The 19,132-nt window shown below is 38.2% G+C and overlaps 1 protein-coding gene across 1 annotated transcript in view; it reads left to right on the top strand.

Moving 5' to 3' along the window:
• The first annotated feature begins 732 nt into the window (after positions 1-732).
• The window catches only part of LOC149233535 (Zinc finger, C3HC4 type (RING finger) family protein), a 357,687-nt gene continuing 339,287 nt past the window's right edge, over positions 733-19,132 (top strand). The window contains exons 1-2 of the mRNA XM_089379789.1: positions 733-1,380; positions 11,454-12,183. Of these exons, the coding sequence (XP_089235915.1) occupies positions 1,031-1,380; positions 11,454-12,183 (1,080 nt within the window). The 5' untranslated portion in view covers positions 733-1,030. The remainder of the gene's footprint in view (positions 1,381-11,453; positions 12,184-19,132) is intronic.

Below are 19,132 nucleotides of genomic sequence, written 5' to 3'. Positions count from 1 at the left end.
AGGATAGTCGCATACCGTAACCCACATCTATGGTCCCCCCCTCCTTTCCTATTCCATCATACGTGTCAGAAATCGTCGGGTCCTCTGTCCCTATTTTATGTTTAATAGATTCTGCAAACAATCTCATGTAGTCCAAAATTTCTCGATATTCCCCATCAAACTGGAGAATGTTTGGTGAGTCCCACATCCCAAAATCCCCATAGTCTGAATCCTCAGCCATATAGGTCTTCTCCATGTCTAATGTACTTCCACCCCCTAGAATTTCTAGCCCTTAGACTTTAAAACCCTGATCCCAGAAAATTATGACATATGTAGCATAACCACAAGGTTAAAGGATCTAGGGCTGCTCTTGGGGTTTCTTCGTCACCAAGATATATCTTCGTTCACACTCTCTAAACCTTGAACGCTAAAAGAAAAACAATTTCAAGTAATTAATATTATTTACAAGAACATCGAAATCTTACATGGTCAACATGAACACTATAACAATATAAAATCATATATTTAAATAAACTTTTTAAAACTGTATACAAACTAATTAATATAATCACTTTCTATTTTAACACGTCTCACACGTCTCCTTACTCGAACCCATTGAGCAAGTTAGTTACACATGGAAATGGACCATAAACTCAAATACCACTAAATATAATATTGACGAGGCAATAATTGGGATCTCAGATATAACTTCTCGTAAAAGTATCCAACTTGGAAAGAGAAATGCAGGAGTATTTAATGGCGAGGGAACCAAGCGCCGTAGCGAATAAGAGACTCCACGACGCGACTGGAGGAAGTTTTGCTTGTCGCCGGTCCGGTTGACTCGTACCCGTGCCAGGGTTTCGTTTCGAATGCTTTACTGTTTCGCGGGTTGTAGCAATGACCGGTTGGTGCAGTTGAAGCTTAAATTCATTCCATCCACAGCTCCACTTTAGCTTTAAACGGAATGATTTTGTTTCATTCAGAATGCATTTTTTTGCGTTTTAGCTGAAATTCAGCAGCTGAATTCTGGTACAATCCGGTTAATGTGATAATGGATGGCTCTTGGTCACATGGCGGAGGTCTTCTGGTGGAAGACTTCGGACAGAAGGTGGATCTCACCCGGAGAATTAGAGAGGTTTTGACAAATTATCCGGAGGGAACCACGGTCTTGAAGGAAATTATCCAGAACGCCGATGATGCAGGGGCTACCAAGGTTGCCTTCTGTTTGGATCACAGAGTACACGGCACCGACTCATTGCTGTGCAAAGAATTAAAGGAATGGCAGGGCCCCGCTCTATTGGCGTATAACAATTCGCAATTCACAGAAGAGGATTTTGTCAGCATTTCAAGGATCGGCGACAGTCAGAAGAGAGTTCAACCTTGGAAAACCGGCCGCTTCGGGTAATTGACGAGTTCTCCTCATTTCAGGTTTCACAGTTACAGTGTTGTGAATTTTCATACTATTTCATGTCTTAAAAACAAATTTCGAGCAATTGTAGGTTAGCAGCTTAGTGGGATGAAATAGTAAGGCATTTACCTCAGTTCTAATGTCAACCTTTGGGGTTAGTTATGATTAACTGCCAATTATGTTTGTACAAGTGCGTTTTTCAAGCAACAGTATCTTCGATATATAGAATCAATAATCCTGGTTCCACATTCCTATACTTCAGGTAAACATACCTTAGCTTGAAAAGAAGGATTATAGGACGAATCAATGCTGAATCGGGTTGAATATCATATTCATTGACTACTAACATTGTCGATCGAGTTGAGAATCATATTCATTGACGACTAACATATCCGGCCTGGGCTGTCTTTGGCTCGTGATCTCTTTATGCGATGCGGCCAGCTATTTCTTACTACAGTGGCATTCGGATCTTGGGATTTCGTTCAACATTAGTTAATAGTCTCCAAGTACACTGCTCTTTAGTATTTGCTCATGTTGTCTAGGTTTTGGAGGTGGACAGGGTATGTAGCTTGCAGTAGTTTGTTATGAGGTAACCAGTGAAAAATGAGGTTTAGGGAGAATGAGTGTTATCTGAAAAGGTTTTAAGAGCTTTTAAGGACACATACTGTTGAACTTTGATTCCCCAAGATCCGTTGATAAAAAAATAGACATTTGGAAGTTTAACAGCAGATCTCGAAGCCTCAGGATGATATTCGTAGGAGTTGATTACATTTTTTGGAAATTTGCGTAGTATTTTTGAAAGGAAGGATATGAGATAAGTCGAGGGCACTGTATGAGAATTCCAATACAATTTGTATTTGACCAACCGGTCATATGGTGTGAAGAATGTTGAAGATGACTCATTCATGGATCGCCTCACTTTGGAAAATTAGATTTAGAGTTTTCCTCACATATGACATTATTTCTTAATAAAATTATAATTTATAAAATCAAATAAAGCTATTTGAAAAAAAGGAGGGCGAATATCAAATATAAGAGTATGTAAGTGTCTTTTAAATGATGTCCCAACACGAAAGCTCCAACTCACCCAACAAAGTAAAGTACTTTCTAAAAGTTGCATCCATGACTCATGTTTGACTGACAGTGCCTTACAATCCATAATAGAATAGTGTTGTAGAGAGGAACAATAGGTCCATCATAGAGATTACCAAGGCAATGATCCATGGACCATGACTTACATTTGTCCATGTGTCTTTTGGCAAAGGCATGTTGCACAATAGTGTACATTTTGAATATGTTTCCTTAGATATTGAAGGACAAGACACTAGAAGGAAATTTTACTTGTGAGAAACCAGAAGTGTCACATTTTATGTGTTTTTGGTTGTTGTATATATTCATATCCTTGAGGAGAAAATAACTAAGATGGAACGTGATAGTTTGAAGGTTATATAATATATTTGCATAATAGAACAAGACTTTTAAGGCTCACAAAGTCTACTTTTTTGTTATCCTTTTGGCTCTCTCTAATCCTAAGCCCTTGGCTCTCTCTAATCCTAGATAACATGTTTTTAATTATCTTTTAGGGTTATGGTTCTAATCTTCTTTATTAAGTAACATCGACCATTATATGGTGGTTATCATGATTCCACTATATATTATTTTTTTCCAAGGAAAAAACCATAATTTTATTCAACTTGAAATGAGGAACAAAATTACGTTTTGTATATGTTGAAAGCATTGTGTAAGAAAAGCCTCTTAGCTCTGGAGCAATAAGAAAGGGAAGCAGAAAAAATTACATAGTAAATGCTGAAGTTAAGTGTGATAATAATCAATTAACTTCTCATTTTCATTGCATGCCTCCACTTTTTGTTTTTAAGATTCTCGCTAGTTTCCTCTTCTTCCTCCTATGAGGGGTAGGAATCAAAAGGTTGCCATCCTTTTGCTTTGCCGACTTGCCTATTTTTCCTTTTAGGGAGTTTTTTTTTTCTTGCGAGCATTTATTTTGCAAGTTTCTTGTTTGCTAGTAAATTGAGCAGGTGCACTAAATTTTGCAGAGGGACCCACAAGTGGGACCAAGGCACAAATTTAATTTTTTTATTTATTATTCTTTGACTTAGGAAAATTTAAATTTTCCTATAGTCAATAATTGGAACGATCTCAATCGTCTAGGGAGAGTTAATCTCAACCCTTTGTGGGATTGGTGGGCCCAGGTCGATTTCTAAGAGGGAAAAAGGTCACAGACTTGGTCATTGTGCATTTGATTAGTGGGTTCTCTCTTTAGCAATAGAGCATAGCGAATTCCAATACTAGGGTTTTCCACACAATGCAGACCAACAAGTGAAAAGAGGCCTTACAGGCATCACAACTTCCAAAATCGTGTTTCCAGCAGCAATGCTTGTGTGCTTGCGCAAATTAGTTGCGCAGAATGCCATACGAGATTGTATCGAACTCGTGTTGCTCAAAAGAGGGAGGTCGAGTGGGATAGATAGAGTCTAACTAATGCGCAAAAGTGTGCTGGTCGATTTCTGAGTGAAGGGAAGTCTTTTCCCTCTTCATGTAATTTTTTGAATTTGCTATTGTTGAAGAAAAATAAAGAGAACACACAGTTGTAGGTTTTCCCCAGTTGGGGTTTCTTAGGTAAAATTTGTTGTGTCAGTTTTATGGTGTGTTTGTCTTCATTTGTTCCTTATTTTCTGCTGCATGCTAGTTAGAAAACTCAGTATATTTGTGGATTGAAGTTAAAGTTCAGTTTTCAACTCTTTACTTAGCATAATTCACAGATTAGTTGCTGAGTTTTAAAGAAAACTAATGCCAACACTTGGGTCCACTGAACATTCTTATGTTTTAGCTGGATGTAATATGGAAGACCTTTGCAGAGGTATATTTATACACATATTTTGGTGAAGGTGAATAGACCACCCTTTGTTCTTTCGAGGTCCATATTTTTGAATGATCCAAAAAAATTCCCATTTTCCTCTAGAAACTTGTGGTGCTAGAAAGCGAGAGGGAGGTTTGGTAATCTCACCCAAACTGACATAGTTTTAATACCACAATTGATGTGGCATCAAAATTAGGGATCCAAGGGGCAATGAAGAGCCCAACACTTCCCCAAAACCATGGCCCATCATTCAAACTTTCTCTTGTTCTTCCTGAGTATCAAATTGAACAATAAAAAAAACCTTTGGAGCATAAGTAAATATCACAGTTTGGGGTCTAGGTTGAGAATACCCATTGATGTAATGCATCAGATTTAGGCCAGAAGCCATTGAACTTGCAAATCACAACCCTAGATTGGAGTGCAAGAAAAAGATGGTTTACCTCTAGAAGATTAACCTCCATGGCAGGCACTTGTTTCATTTGTTCTACAATGTAAGGGCTTGGGTTGTATTGCGGCGGATCCAAAAGATTTGAGCCCTTCCTTTGTGCCACATCCTTGTAGGAGACACATCCACCTAGAATTTTTGTTCCCTAGGCACTCCCACGTAGCCTTAGATTCAAAAATATAATGGATTTTCTTGAAATACAATAGTTTTGTAGCTGAACTGGGTCTCGAGGCTGCTTGTCTTCGAAGAACAAGCATTGTATAATTGCAAGATAACCCAGTTGGTTTTGAATTTCCTGCATTAGATTTGCCACTGAATCTAAACCACTGACCCAAAAAAGAGAAGAACTCCCATTTAAAGCTTTAATAAAAATATGGAATTTCTCATGATTTATCATTTACCTCATCCCTTCCTCCATCTGTCCTATTACAGTGAGCACAATGAGGGTTTTCTAGTAAATTTGCAACATTTGGGAGACTACCAAGACTGTAATCTGTGAATGCATCCTAAAAGGGCCTAAAGGATAAGGCGGTTGTGGCCTGCTTCACTTTCTAGGCACATATCTGCCAAGGAATTTTGGCTTTCGAATCATGAAGGAGTACCCAGTCGGCCCAGGTCGACGAAGGGTTGTCCCCATCCATGGAAAAAGATGCCCACCACATTATAGGGGAAGTCAACTTGTAGATCTATGCCCTACATCAAGTTGCAACCCTTGCCGAGAAGATTGCAAGTTGAATTGATGCTCCTTTGTTGCTTCATTGCCCTGGACGCTACCTTTCTGGCAGCGACATACAACCTCGCCACCAAGGCCACTAAGTTTTGGGTTGATAGGTCAAACTCGAAGATTGAGAGCAACAACAGAAAATGGATCACGCCCAGCCAAAGATTCTCCTCAGACTACAGAGGCCGACAATGGACGATAGAGAAGTCACACCAGCAACATATGAAATGGTGGATATCATTTTGTAGCGCTCACTTGACGGTAATTTGTGCTGAAAACTCGTCTGGCAGATCATTAAGGTGGATGACCCTAATAGCCTCAAGGCACATCCCCTTAGGCCATTGGGAACATGAGGCCATCTCGCTTTTGATGATAACGACCTTCTGACTTGCGAAGCTATCGTGCAAGAGAACGATCACTGTGATTTGCTTCAAGAACTTGGCCATTCGCACTAGTTTTTTTTTTCTCTGATTGTACTATATATTATACGTTATTACATGACTACAATTAATTGGCAAGTTATAACCTTTTTTCCTTTTCTCGGTCTCATTGAGTATCCTGTTGTTCTTATATTCTTTCAATTAGTTTTAGAGCAACATATAATCAAATGGTGAAAAAGATATGTTGGCCTACATAGAATTGCAAAATTGGGGTCTCATATGCCAACTTGGTGTTTGGTGTGGTTGTGACCTTAAAATTAAATTATTATTATTATTAGTTGTTGTGGCTTTACAATGTTCAAGGAATAACATGTAGTCTTTAATCCCCAAATTTTACAGTTAACTAGACAATCACCAAAATTTAATGCTCAAATTTTACAATTAACCGGGTAATCAATTTAACCTAAATTTACCAATTTAATTGTAGATACATACCCGGATATCTTGTTTGAAGTCGATTCCGGACTGTCGTTGCTTCCGCTCTTGCTACCAAATCGACTATCGTTGCTCCTAGATTGTATAGGCACCACGACAACGCTCAGCATGGGGGTTGTCACTCTGATCCCCGCCCACTCCGTTCTAATTGTCTCCCAACAACTGGCTATGGGGGGTAGTCCCTATGGAATGAAGTGAAAGAAAGCAAGTTGAGAATCAACTTACTTGGGAGACACGAATGAGTGGCCTAGCTACTTGGTTGAAATTAAACAAGATTATTAATTAAATTAGATTTTATATTATGAGACAAGTCCCTTAATGGAGTCACAAATTCTTGTTTCTTATGAATTGGAACCAAATGACTGGATGGACATCCGCTGCTTGAATAATTGACTAACCTATATGATATGCAAGTCCTAGGACCTATGTGAGATGTAGTGATCCTGGTAAATTTTAGTTAAATGTCTAGTCTAAGTGCAACCTTACTTCAACTATTTTGAAGCTGGGCTCCAAGGTAGGTTGTGGGAAAGAGGCTAACATGAAGCAGGCTAGGGCGTGATTAATGATACTCTCTGTTAGGCTTCTATCACCCGATGCCTCCGGTGCTGCAAAGACTATGTCTCTGACGACTGCAAGGTCACCGTGTTAACCAACGAAGAGTTGTAGAGGCCCCTCAAGCTAGATAAAAAGGGTTGTCCTATATTTGAAAGTTTAATTATGTTTTAAGTTTTTGAATTTTTTATTTTTTTATTTTGTTGTAGATATTTGGTGGCGAAGCTATGGTGCAAGGGCATCAAATTTGCAGAAATTGGCCATAAGAATCTTGAGTCAAACATGTAACTCTTCAAGGTGTGAGCGCAATTAGAGTGTATTTGAGAAAATACACGCAAAAAAGCGCAACAGGTATAACTTTGAGCTCCAGCCTTCAATTGAGCAATTACACTTATTGTAATTTTTAATTTTTAATTTATGACCTTCAAGTGTCAAGAGTCAAGACTCATTAGTTTTTTTGACACTCTTACAGGTTGGAGTTCGCACGCCTCAATGATTTAGTGTATGTGCATTACAACATCTGACTTCGAGTGAGGCAAATAGAAGCACCAATGGATCCAGATGCCATTTCCTTAGACAATATTGATGTATTGTCTCAGTGGAGGGTGGAGTCTGAGGAGCCCATCTTGGAGGAGTCACCTTCATGGTTAGAGCCAGATGATCCATTAGAACAGGGGCAGCAAGAGGAGGATGACTCGGAGGAGGAGGAGGAGGACACTGTGGGAGCATCAACATCAATACCATCTGCTATAGATATAGGAGAGCACAACTCCATACCTAGCACTTGTTATTTGACATTAGGTGCAGAGGCAGGGTCAGGGCCTTCTACTACTAGGGGCAGGCCTGGCAAATAACCCATCATGTTTTCCCATAAAAGGGGGAGAGGGCAATGATTTTAGATAGATAGCTGCTAGTTTTATTTGTTATGCTACATATAGTTCATGATGATGAGATATTTTTATATATGTGATGTTATTTTGTAGTGGTTCTCCACATTTGAGTCCTTGAATGGACAATTATCAGGGATCAGCAGGATTTGATATCGCCTTTGATGTATCATTTCTATTTGGCATCATATATTTCAGTGCTTTCTTCATATTTATGTGCCAACTTCCAATGTGTTTATTTCATGTTGTTATTGCTTTATATGTTTAAAAATATGAAAAAAATAATATATTATGCCCCTATTTTATGCTTGCCGATATTTTCGTCGATAAGATGTTTTTTGGACCCTCGTCGATATTTTGCCGATATCGATATTTTCAACACTGGTCACAAGAGATCAAGGGCCAGGAAGCAAGTTGAAGGGAGGAGGCAATGTTTCTTGGAAATGCAACTATTGCAACAACCATTTCAAGAGCACTTATTATTGTGTGAAAGGTCATTTATTGGCTTTGCTGTGGAATTGGAGCATGTAGACGTGTCTTTAGCTAAGCGGAAAGAAATGGAAAAAGAGGCCAATGTTGGTGTGGCAAGGGTGGCTGCATCATCTAAAAAAACAAGAATGATGACCCCCTTTCATTTTTGAGTAAAAGCAGCAACAAATTCCCATTTGAGAGTTTTGGTGGGGGGGGGGGGGTAGGACAAGCAGCAAAAAGAAAGGCAGTAACACCTAGTCCAATGGAAAAGATTTTTTAGAAAGAGAAATGGGAAGAGCTTGATCTCACCATTGCAGTCTTTTTTCAACGGAACTTCATATCCTTTAATGTTGCATGCGCACCTTTATTTCTCGAGATGTGCCGAGCTCTAACTCAAGGGGCTCCATCAGGGTATGTGCCTCTTGGGTCAAAGATTGTTGACTAAGGCAAAGAAAGAGGTGGACAAAATGCTTGAGCCTATTAAATCAACATCACCAACATCTGGGGTTAGTATTGTTTCTGATGGATGGACAGATCCAACACACCCCCACTCATCAACTTCATGGTGTCTTCCTTGAATGGACCAGTTTTCTTGAAATTAGTGGTTGCACTTGGTGAATACAAGGATGCACAATTTATTGGTGAGTTGTTCATTAAAGTTATTGAAGATATAGGTGTTGATTCTTGTGTGCAAATCATTACAGATAATGCACTTGATTGTAAGGCTACTGGCATGATTGTGGAAGCTAAATATCCACAAGTATTTTGGATACCTTGCATTGTCCATTCCTTGAATTTAGCACTTAAATCTATTGCTTCTGATGTGCCTTGGATTGGAAGTGTTATTGAAGATGCACGACATATTCGCAACTTTGTACAAAATCATACAAATGCCCTCACAATCTACAATGAATACACCCATCTATCATTGTTGATGATTGCGGATACATAGTTTGCCTCTTCATTCATCATGTTGAAGAGGTTGAGGGAGGTCAAGACCGCTCTTGGAGCCATGGTTGTTTCAGAGTTTTGGTCTATTTAGAGAAAGACAGATCAAGCTGCCTCACTATTAAGATCATGGACCCTATCATTACTTTGCTACGATTTGCAGATACAGACCAACCCATCCTAGGAGAGTTTTATGAAGAATGAGATTCCATGATTGAGTCCGTGAGGACCATTATTTTACAGAGTGAGTGCCTTGAGTATGAGACATCATCAGAGACCTTCACCACCATGCAGGATATTCATGTTAGCAAATGGGACAAGAATCACACACCTTTGCATTGTTTGGCTCACTCATTGAACCCAAAATACTACAACCATGAGTGGTTGAATGGTGGACCTTGCCGCAGATTCCCTCCTCACATGGATGGTGAAATTTCATAGGGAAGGAAGGATGCATTGAGGTGTATTTTTCAGGATAGAGCATCCCTTGATGAGGTGGAGGATGCCTTTGCAAAGTTTTCCACTAACACTGTTTGATTTGCAGGGTATGATGTGATTAGAGACAGGGGGCTAAGAAGCCCTATTCTTGGTGGGCAACTCATGGGGCAACAAGCCCTCCTCTACAGTAGTTAGCCATGAGGCTCCTCTCTTAGGTGACTTCATCCTCTTGTTGCGAGAGGAATTGGAGCACATATGGGAATTTGTATAGTGTCACGAAGAGCAGACTTGAGCAGTCTAGGTCAGAGACAATGGTTTATGTGCACACCAACCTTCGTCTTATTTACAGGCAGAGGGATGAGTGGTTGAAGGGAAAGACAAAGACGTGGGATGTCTTTCTTGATGATATGGGTTTGGACAACAGTGTTGAGTTGGCATTGGCCAACTTGGATCTTAATGAGCCAGTGCTAGAGCTTGTCACTTTTGATGATGGTGATACTCTTGAGGGGTCATCCTCCACGCTAGCAAATGTAGAGATGACATTGGATATAGAGGAGGAGGATGCAACAAAGGAGAGCGGTGGTGACCATGATAGTGATGCTGATTTTGATGACGATGATTGATGACTCATGAGCTACCTTCTCCCTTGTACTTGTAGTTGTAGTTGATTTTGGTTTTGATGACTTAATGAGAAAACTGCAGTTTCTTGTCTTTCTCCTATTGGATCATTGATGAATCTGTCACAATTGTATTTGTATGCATAATGTTACTTTGTAAAACTTATAAATTTTAATTTTACAATGTATAATCTAGATCTATATCTGAATTTGTATCATGAATGAGAATTTGTGTAAGAAATATCTAATTTTTAATATATATATATCTATATCTATATATATTAATAAAATAATATATAACATGTCCTATTCCGGGGGGTCAACGTGCCCGTGTCGGACACTCGAATTTTCGTGTCCTATGTCCCCATGTCAAGTGACTTAGAGGGTATTATGTTGCATATTAAGGAAGAAATAGATGACATCCTAAATTTTCTTATTTATTTTCCCAAGCAAAACTTTGCGGGGAAATATCTGGGAGCTTCCTCACATTTTACAGATGGTACCCTATGGAAGCCCGTCAGTGCTAATTATCGGCCCTGACTTAGTAAGGACATCAAGTGAGGCACACAACAGAGGCATCCAACCCGAGGGATCGACCTGTGACAACCTACATGAAGCTCAAAGCACCCAACCATTCGAGCTAACCCACTGGGCTATCCTAAATTGTCTTACATTGAGACTTGTAGTTGTGTCATATGTGCAGTGCTATAGGCTTCATGTGCATGATATCATATGATATCCTAAGTGTTCCATAACCGTCCCTTTTCTTATCAGATTTAGTGAGGCAACAGCTCTTTTATAATGGCCCAATTCTTAGTTTTCCATTGATTATGCTTGTACAGCTCTTTTATAATGGCCCAATTCTTAGTTTTCCATGGTGATTCAAGAAGGCTTGGGAAACCCAATGTGATCCTAATTGGTCTATGCCATTCTTCATTGTGTCTTGTTATCAGATATTAGGGGTTGTACTCTGTATGTGAGCTAAGTGCTCTTTCATATTGCCTGGTTTGCAAATTCTATATCAAAATTTGTTGTTGTATGGCTGCCATGCTGCTTTGAATTGATTCTCCATTTGAACTTGATTGCATCACTTTAATCGGTGGAGAGGAGAGAGGTTGTGATGTGAATGTCCCTAATAATTTTAGTCTTTGAGTTTGAATTTTAGTTGCTTATTGTATCCTCCAGTTCTCGAATATTATTAACTTAAAGATGAATTTAAACTGTGACTTTGCAGGGTTGGCTTCAATTCTGTCTATCACCTAACAGACTTACCGTCATTTGTAAGTGGCAAGTATGTAGTGTTCTTTGATCCACAGGGAAAATATCTACCAAATGTCTCTGCGGCAAACCCAGGGAAGCGTATTGAATATGTCAATTCTGCAGCTATTTCCCTCTACAAAGATCAGTTCTCCCCATATTGTGCTTTTGACAGTGATATGAAGAATTCCTATTCAGGAACTCTATTTCGTTTTCCTTTAAGAAATATGGAACAGGCAGCAGTTAGCAAGCTTTCAAGGCAATTGTATTTGGTAGAAGATATTGCTTCATTGTTTACTCAGTTTTATACAGAAGCAGTCCTTACAATGCTTTTTCTGAAAAATGTAACCACATTAGAAATTTATGTTTGGAATGCATATGCCCAAACACCAGAGCGGATATATTCTTGTTATTTGGAGTCACCTAATTCAGAGTTGGTTTGGCATCGTCAAGCATTGCTTAGACTGTCTAATTTGGACAGAAATACAAGTACAGTGATAGATACATTCTTGTTGGATGTTGTAAGTGAGGCTTTTGGTGCAGCCAAAAATGAGGAAAAGAGAGTTGATTCCTTTATGATTGTACAGTCAATGGCATCTTCATCTGGCAGGATTGGTGTTTTGGCAAATAGTGCTGCAAAGGAACATGATTTGCATCTGCTACCCTGGGCATCTGTGGCTGCCTGTATTTCAGATAATGCGACAAAGGTAACTAGGATAATTTCTTTTGGATTAATCATTTAAAATTTGGTATTATTAGTGAAAATGCCAATTAAGAATATTGTATTGTACATCTTTATATAATCTATTTTATTGTTTTAAACCTTCTTATTAGGGTTTCAAGTTTCACCTTTTCAAAAGTGGACCTCTTTTTTCCTGTCATCAATGATAGATATCTGACTACTGATGTCATATGTGCCAGGGTATTAACTTAAATCACCACAAAATGACATAGTCCAGAGTCCAGACATGATATAATGCACTCTTTCAAGTTGCATATGAAAACTTATGCCAGGCCATATGTTTTTGCTAGACTGAGTTCTTTTGCATGCCAGCAGTTATAGTTTTTGTAATTTTATTTTTTCCACTGGTCTTTCATAAAGCAGGTTGTGTTTTTCATTATAGACTAAGCTGGTTGGTAGAATGGCCTTTGCTATGTTTGAATAATTTGCACTTTCATCTCCTGTGGAAGATCATCATATGTTTTTGCTATATTCAACTCTTTCGTAATTTTATTTTTTCCACAGGCCTTTCATAAAGCAGGTTGTGTTTTTCACTGTAGACTGAGCTGGTTGGTAGAATGGTCTTTGCTATGTTTGAATAATTTGCACTTTGATCTCCTGTTGAATGTCATATATCCTTGATGTCTCTTGCTTGGTTATTCATCTTGCATGTAATTACTTGTTTTCTTAGTGCTATTTTTTTAGATAGAATATTTGTTGAATTTTTATTGACTGGAAAATGCAAAGATGGAAGTTTACTTGTTTTCATAGTGCTATTTTTTTAGATAGAATCTCTGTTGAATTTTTATTGGCTGGAAAATGCATAGATGGAAGTTCCAGGCCTCAGCCAGCATCATTGCTTTAAATAGCCAAAGATCAATAGATATAGGCTTTAACATCCTCATGCATTGGGTCCACCACAATTTCTGGAGACTCCAAGATAGATATATTCTACATAGTGTTCTTATCAACTGACTGCCCTATAGGCTATACCAACCTGCTATGCATCCTGATGGTTTACATCCCGAGGTGAAATTGTTCTAAATCTCTACTTCAACGATTTTAACTTCCTCCCTTCTGTAGAACCTCAACCTATTGTTAACCTGATCTGATCATTGTTATGGGGCAGATCCTCCTCACTTCTCTTGGAAGGGCATAGACTCTATCCATCATTGTTATCATCATCATCATCATAGTTGAAAAACTTAGTTTGGGAAGTAGCATGTTCGATTCAAACTCTGTGAAAACTTGGCTAATTTTCCTGAGCAGATTGGCAGTAGTGGACAGTTGGACTGTGTGCCATAAAGATTTTCAATTGCCCCCAGTCATCCAAATGTCCGTCAGGTGAGGAACTTTCCAAGTCCAAGAAAGTGGGGTAGTTAACAGATAGTCAAATTCAGCTTAAACCTATGCCTAAAAGGCCTTGGTAGACAGGAATCTCCAAAAGACGTGCTCAAGTGTTTAATGTTTCATTCCAATTCCCTACTGCAAGTTATGCATGCAGCATTTGTAACACTGACTTTAAGAATCTTGGTCTTGACAACCAAGCCTTTGTGATGCATAAGCTACACCTGTACTTTTTGTTTGAAAGAAGAGTGAGATTACCAAATGCCATGGCACCTGCTCAACTGGCAAGGACAATTCCTTCTTAGAGAGCCTTAATTTTCCTAGGATAACGTCAAGAAAAGTAGCTTTATTCTGCTATCTCCACGGAGCCAATAGAAGATAACAGGATTGTGTGCCATAAATATCTGCTATTTCCTTAATCATCCAAGTGCCCCCTAGGGGAGGATCTCTCCAAGAAAGCGGGTGAGTACACCAATAATTAAATTCAGCATGAGACCGTGCCCAAAATGTCTTAGTAGATGGGAGTTTTCAAAAGACATGCTCAACCATTTCATCTCTGCGGCAAAGCATTCATTCAACATTTGTAACACCACCTTTATGAAGTTTGGCCTTGACATGCAAGTCTTGGTGAAGTATAAGCCACCCCCATATTTTGTGCTTGAAAGAAGAGTGAGATTCCAAATGGTTTGGCTCCTCATTAACCAACATGCTTCAAGATCCTCCATCTCCACTTCTTGTTCAAGCGTGAGACATTATTAGAGGTGTCTTACAAGGTCATAAAGGTCTTTTGCCACATAGATATGCAAGGGTTTCCCAACATTCCATCTCCAATCCATTTAGAATGGACTTGACCCATCGTGGTGCAATTTTAAAGGGCAGTTTTTAGGAATAATACTACAGATGACCTCATAAGCAATCTAACCTTTTATGGTCAACCTTTTGCTAGTGAACAGAATCAAGAGACCATGTTGACAACTAGTATATTGAATCGTCAATTAGGTCTCGACGCCAAATCCTAGGCATCCCTAGACACCTCAAAATGCCACGTGAGAAAGCTATATACTATTTGCCATGTAGGTCACATCCTTTTAAGTGGGGATGAAAATTAAGGTGCAAAAGTCTTAGCAATATTGAATACGTCTCATCATTAATTGAGGGCGTTTAATGCCCTAAATGTGGTCAGGGTGTCGAAACCCATTAGACTAAACCCATAGGTATTAGTCAAGGATCGCATCTCCAGAGATAAGGAGCCACGAGAGGCGATTAGTCCATGTCACGAAACACATGGGGAGCGTTGGTTTATCCAATGTCCAACAATCTCCCCCTCAACGCGAATTGGGTGTGTATCGAACTCGTGACCTATGCTCTAGTACCACTTGTTAGGGATCATGATTGCAGTTAGACCAAAACCCGCAGGTGTTAGTCAACCATCGCATCGCCAGAGATAAGGATCCATGAGAAGTGGTTAGTCCATGTTGCGAAACACACGGGGAGCGTTGGTTTATGCAATGTCCAACAAGGTTTTGGGGTGAAATCCAATTGAGTGAAAACCTGAAGATAAATTTCAGCTGATTAATGAGTTTTCACTGCTTGAAAGTGCATATTTCGGCCCCAAATAAATGATATTAACTAGAAAAATCAATTTGGGAACTAACAAAGGTTTTATGATGAAATTTACTTGGATAAAGCCCTTGTACCTTTGATTTTGCAAAATCTGAAAGGATATGGTTGTAACTCATTGCAGATATGCAAAATTCAAGTCCATATACCCATGAAGATAATTGTTAGATTACAAGTTCCTAGATAATCACAAAGTCCAAGAAGACAATGATTATGAGTTGTAATCCTTATCTTGATGAGGTGTTATCATGATCCATTGATGAGTTGTCAGTGAGATCTAGAAGATCTAAAAGGTCAATTGATGTGTTATAAATTCATATCATGGGATTAATACAGTGATATAGAAGGGCTTTAACCTTTTTTCGCCATCTTGTTTGTCTTGTCTCGATCATGTCCAATTCTTAATATTGTATTAGAGCAAGGTTAGCATGCTTAAGAGCCAATATTTGTGAAAGAGGGTGTCATATTTAATTTGTTGATTTCTAGTGAGATCTATTTTTGGTGGTTAAGATCTGTTGTGTTTACAACAACTTGAAGCTATGGAAGAAGGAGATAGAGCCGTTCTTGCATGAGATTTGAAGTTCCAGCTATTCAAATCCCATTCTTGAGTTAGGCACAAGTTGGCCAATTAGATCCAACTGCTAGATCTGTTGCTTGTAAAAATGGTCATTAACATTATTTTTGAAATTCTATCTTATCTTAGATCTATTAGATTTGTCGATGAAGCATTAAAACGAGATATGAAGTATTGATCTTGACCTTCAGATCTGCGACATGCAGGGAGAAATCAGACTAAAACAAATTGCATCAACATTGCGCCATATCTTTAGAATCGTTTTAGAAGCTGAAGTTTTAGCAACAAGAGGCATTGTTGAGTTGCGTTTAGCTCCCATGGCCTGTGCCATGTGAACTCTCACTCTCTTATTCATCACTTAGTTTGTTTCAGATATTGTTCAAATCCCTAGTGGTCACCGAAGAGCGGTAAAGAACGTGTCTTTAACCCTTGAAAGAAAATTTCTTGTACCTTTATAGAATAGAAGTCGGAAGTTTGAGCTCGAAGGTGCGTCACTATACAGTGTTGTAGATTTGAGAGTGCTTCAACAAGTTATGTGATTCTTAGGTGTGTTATTATCAGTGAAGATAATATCAGCGATATATCGCTGAATATCGAAAATATCGCCATATTTTCGGTGAGCCGAAATATTGCCGAGAAAATATCGCGATAATATTGGCAATATCTCGGCAAATATCGCGAGACGATATAAAATATCGTCGGGCGTGTTTTGCCGCGGCTAGAAAAAGGAAAAATCGTTTTTCTTCCTTCATTTTTGTTTTTGAGTGTTGGAGAAGGAAGGGGAAGAGTTTTGTGGTGGTTGTTAAGGAGGGTTTGAGGATCAAACAATGATTATCACCACCAACTAAGATTTTTTTGTGGATCAAAGATTGAAGAATAGTGAGACAAACTTCATTTCTTCCATTAACATGTATGTTTTTAAAAACCCCTATGTTAATGATTTTTTCATAGATTTAGGGTTATGCTTGCTTGCCTCTTTGCCTACCAACATTTTGTTTCTTTGTTTTTTTCCATTTGCTATGATTTTCATGCCCATGAGCCAATGCAAGGGTTTTCTCCATATTTGGACAGCAAGTTTCATTTTTTTTTTTCAACTTTCTTATGCACCCTCTTATTGCCATTTTTCATTAACATTGCAAAATGCAAATAATGTAGTATTTTTTTTTAAATGAAGTGGTTATTACGTATTATTTTTTGTGTTGGGGGGTTTAGTGCCAATTTTTTGTTTTTTGTTTTTGTGCCCTAGGTTTGAATTAGTTCACTACGAATGTCAAATATGCCAAAAGCCTTGGACCCATTTTGGGAGTATGGGGAGGTTGTTGGTGGGGCAAATCAGGCATATATATCATGCAAATTGTGTGGGACCAAGATGTCAAGAGGGATTACACGATTGAAATACCATCTGGCTAGACTCTTTGCACATGATGCAGAGGTAATGCCTTGTATGGTTTCTAGTACAGAGGTTATACAAAAAGCTCTTGAAGCAATTGCTGAACAAGACAAAACGAAAGCTGCTAGGGAGAGGCCAATGGTCTCAGATAGATAGCTGCTAGTTTTATTTGTTTTGCAACTTTTGCTACATATAAGTTTATAACTCATGATGACGAAATACTTTTAAAGTTTTATATATGTGATGTTATTTTGTTTGAGTCCTTGATTGGACAATTACCAGGGATCAGCAGGATTTGGTATCGCCTTTGAAGTTTGATGTATCATTTCTATTTAACATCATATATATCAGTGCCTTCTTCATATTTATGTGCCAATGTGTTTAGTTCATGTTGTTATTGCTTTATATGTTTAGAAATTTGAAAAAAATGAATATATTATGCATTTTCTATGCTTGCCGATATTTGCCGATATTTTGCCAATACTGATATTTTCAACACTGGTTATTATTATCCTCACTAAAAGTCAAATATGTGGATGCATGGCTGTTAAAAGAAAATGGTAATCATTTTTCACATAATTTAAAAAAAATGTAAAAAGGTGGGTCAAGTGAAAATGAGTTAATAATAAAAAGTAGTAAAAGGAATTTATATATTACGAACAAATTTCGTACATGCAGCAGAGTATTTATAATATTTGAAATATAAGAGTGTCCATCATGTAATGACTAATATATTTATATAAGAATGTTTGAATACAAGAGATATGAGATATGTTCAAAATGAGGGCCCACTTATATACCTAATGCTATGAATATAATTCATAACAAGTAAATAAATAAAATAAATATAAATATTAGATAATCAAATATTAATTAGGTTAAATAGTCATTAAGTTAAGTGAAAAGGAATGTCTAAAAGACATGCCCATTCACGAAAGGACACCTGCGTAGGTATATAAATGCGGGTCCTCATTGTAACATTCATTACTTACATTTTTATATATATATATTAATAAATACCATGTATTTTTACTTTCAATTCTACAAGCTATTAGTTTTTGACATTTGTGCTTCAGTGGTATCAGAGCCATGGCGCACAATATAATGATGCGAGTCTTTGAACGTTGTTCGCAGCACAATGTGCCATTACGTTCATGTCCTGATTGCGTTGAGCAGTTTAGTATTCACGAAGCATTTCAACGATTAGAAAAATCAATTGTAGAAGTTAAAGAATGTCAAAGGAAATCAATAATAAGGAAGATGATGAAGAGAAAAATGTGGAAGAAGAAAAAGAAGAAGAATTTGATCAAAATATTGATAGTGCACTCCAATTCCAAATACAGAAAACCACAGAGGTGGGAGCAGGAATGGTCACAGTAACACCAGAGCAACCAATTCGTGAGAAAGAACGAGACAACATCAATTCATATAATTCATCAAAGATAGATTTAATAACTGGACTTAGCGAAGATGTTGTGTTGGGGGAAGTGGTTCCTAGGTTGTGTAAATTACCATGGAAAACACGACCAGTTTTGAGTATATTAAACCGCCAGTGGAATAAAACCATGACACAACGTTTTACAATTTATCATCAACGTGTTCACAACGTTGAAAATATTCTGTTCAATGCTTTCATTCTCTCCCATATGAAACAAACCAATTCCCCGTCCGGTCTGCCTGTCTATACACTTTTAGGTCTTTGGGTGTACAGACCCTTTAACAACAATGGCAACCTTGGTGACAGTGACATCACAATAAGGTTACCCGAACATCCATTCTCGCAAGTACGGAAATACAACTTTCCAAAATTTGCGTGTGACAATCATCGTGTATTTTTGCTCACACCATCAGTTGTAACAGAAGAACCCAATGGCCCCCATGATATTTACAATGTGTGGATGCTTGATTTAAGAGACTTTAACCTTCATTGGAAGAGACTTCCAGGGTTGCCAAAGTTGGGGAATTATGTGTACGCTTCCTCTTCGTTAAATGGAGATGAGAGCA

Source organism: Pinus tabuliformis, chromosome J, assembly GCF_031772625.1.
Source record: "Pinus tabuliformis cultivar Carrire ecotype Pingquan chromosome J, CPIR1, whole genome shotgun sequence".
Lineage (NCBI taxonomy): Eukaryota > Viridiplantae > Streptophyta > Pinopsida > Pinales > Pinaceae > Pinus > Pinus tabuliformis.
The sequence above is the reverse complement of the archived record's forward strand: the minus strand, read 5'-3'. Positions and strand labels throughout refer to the sequence as shown.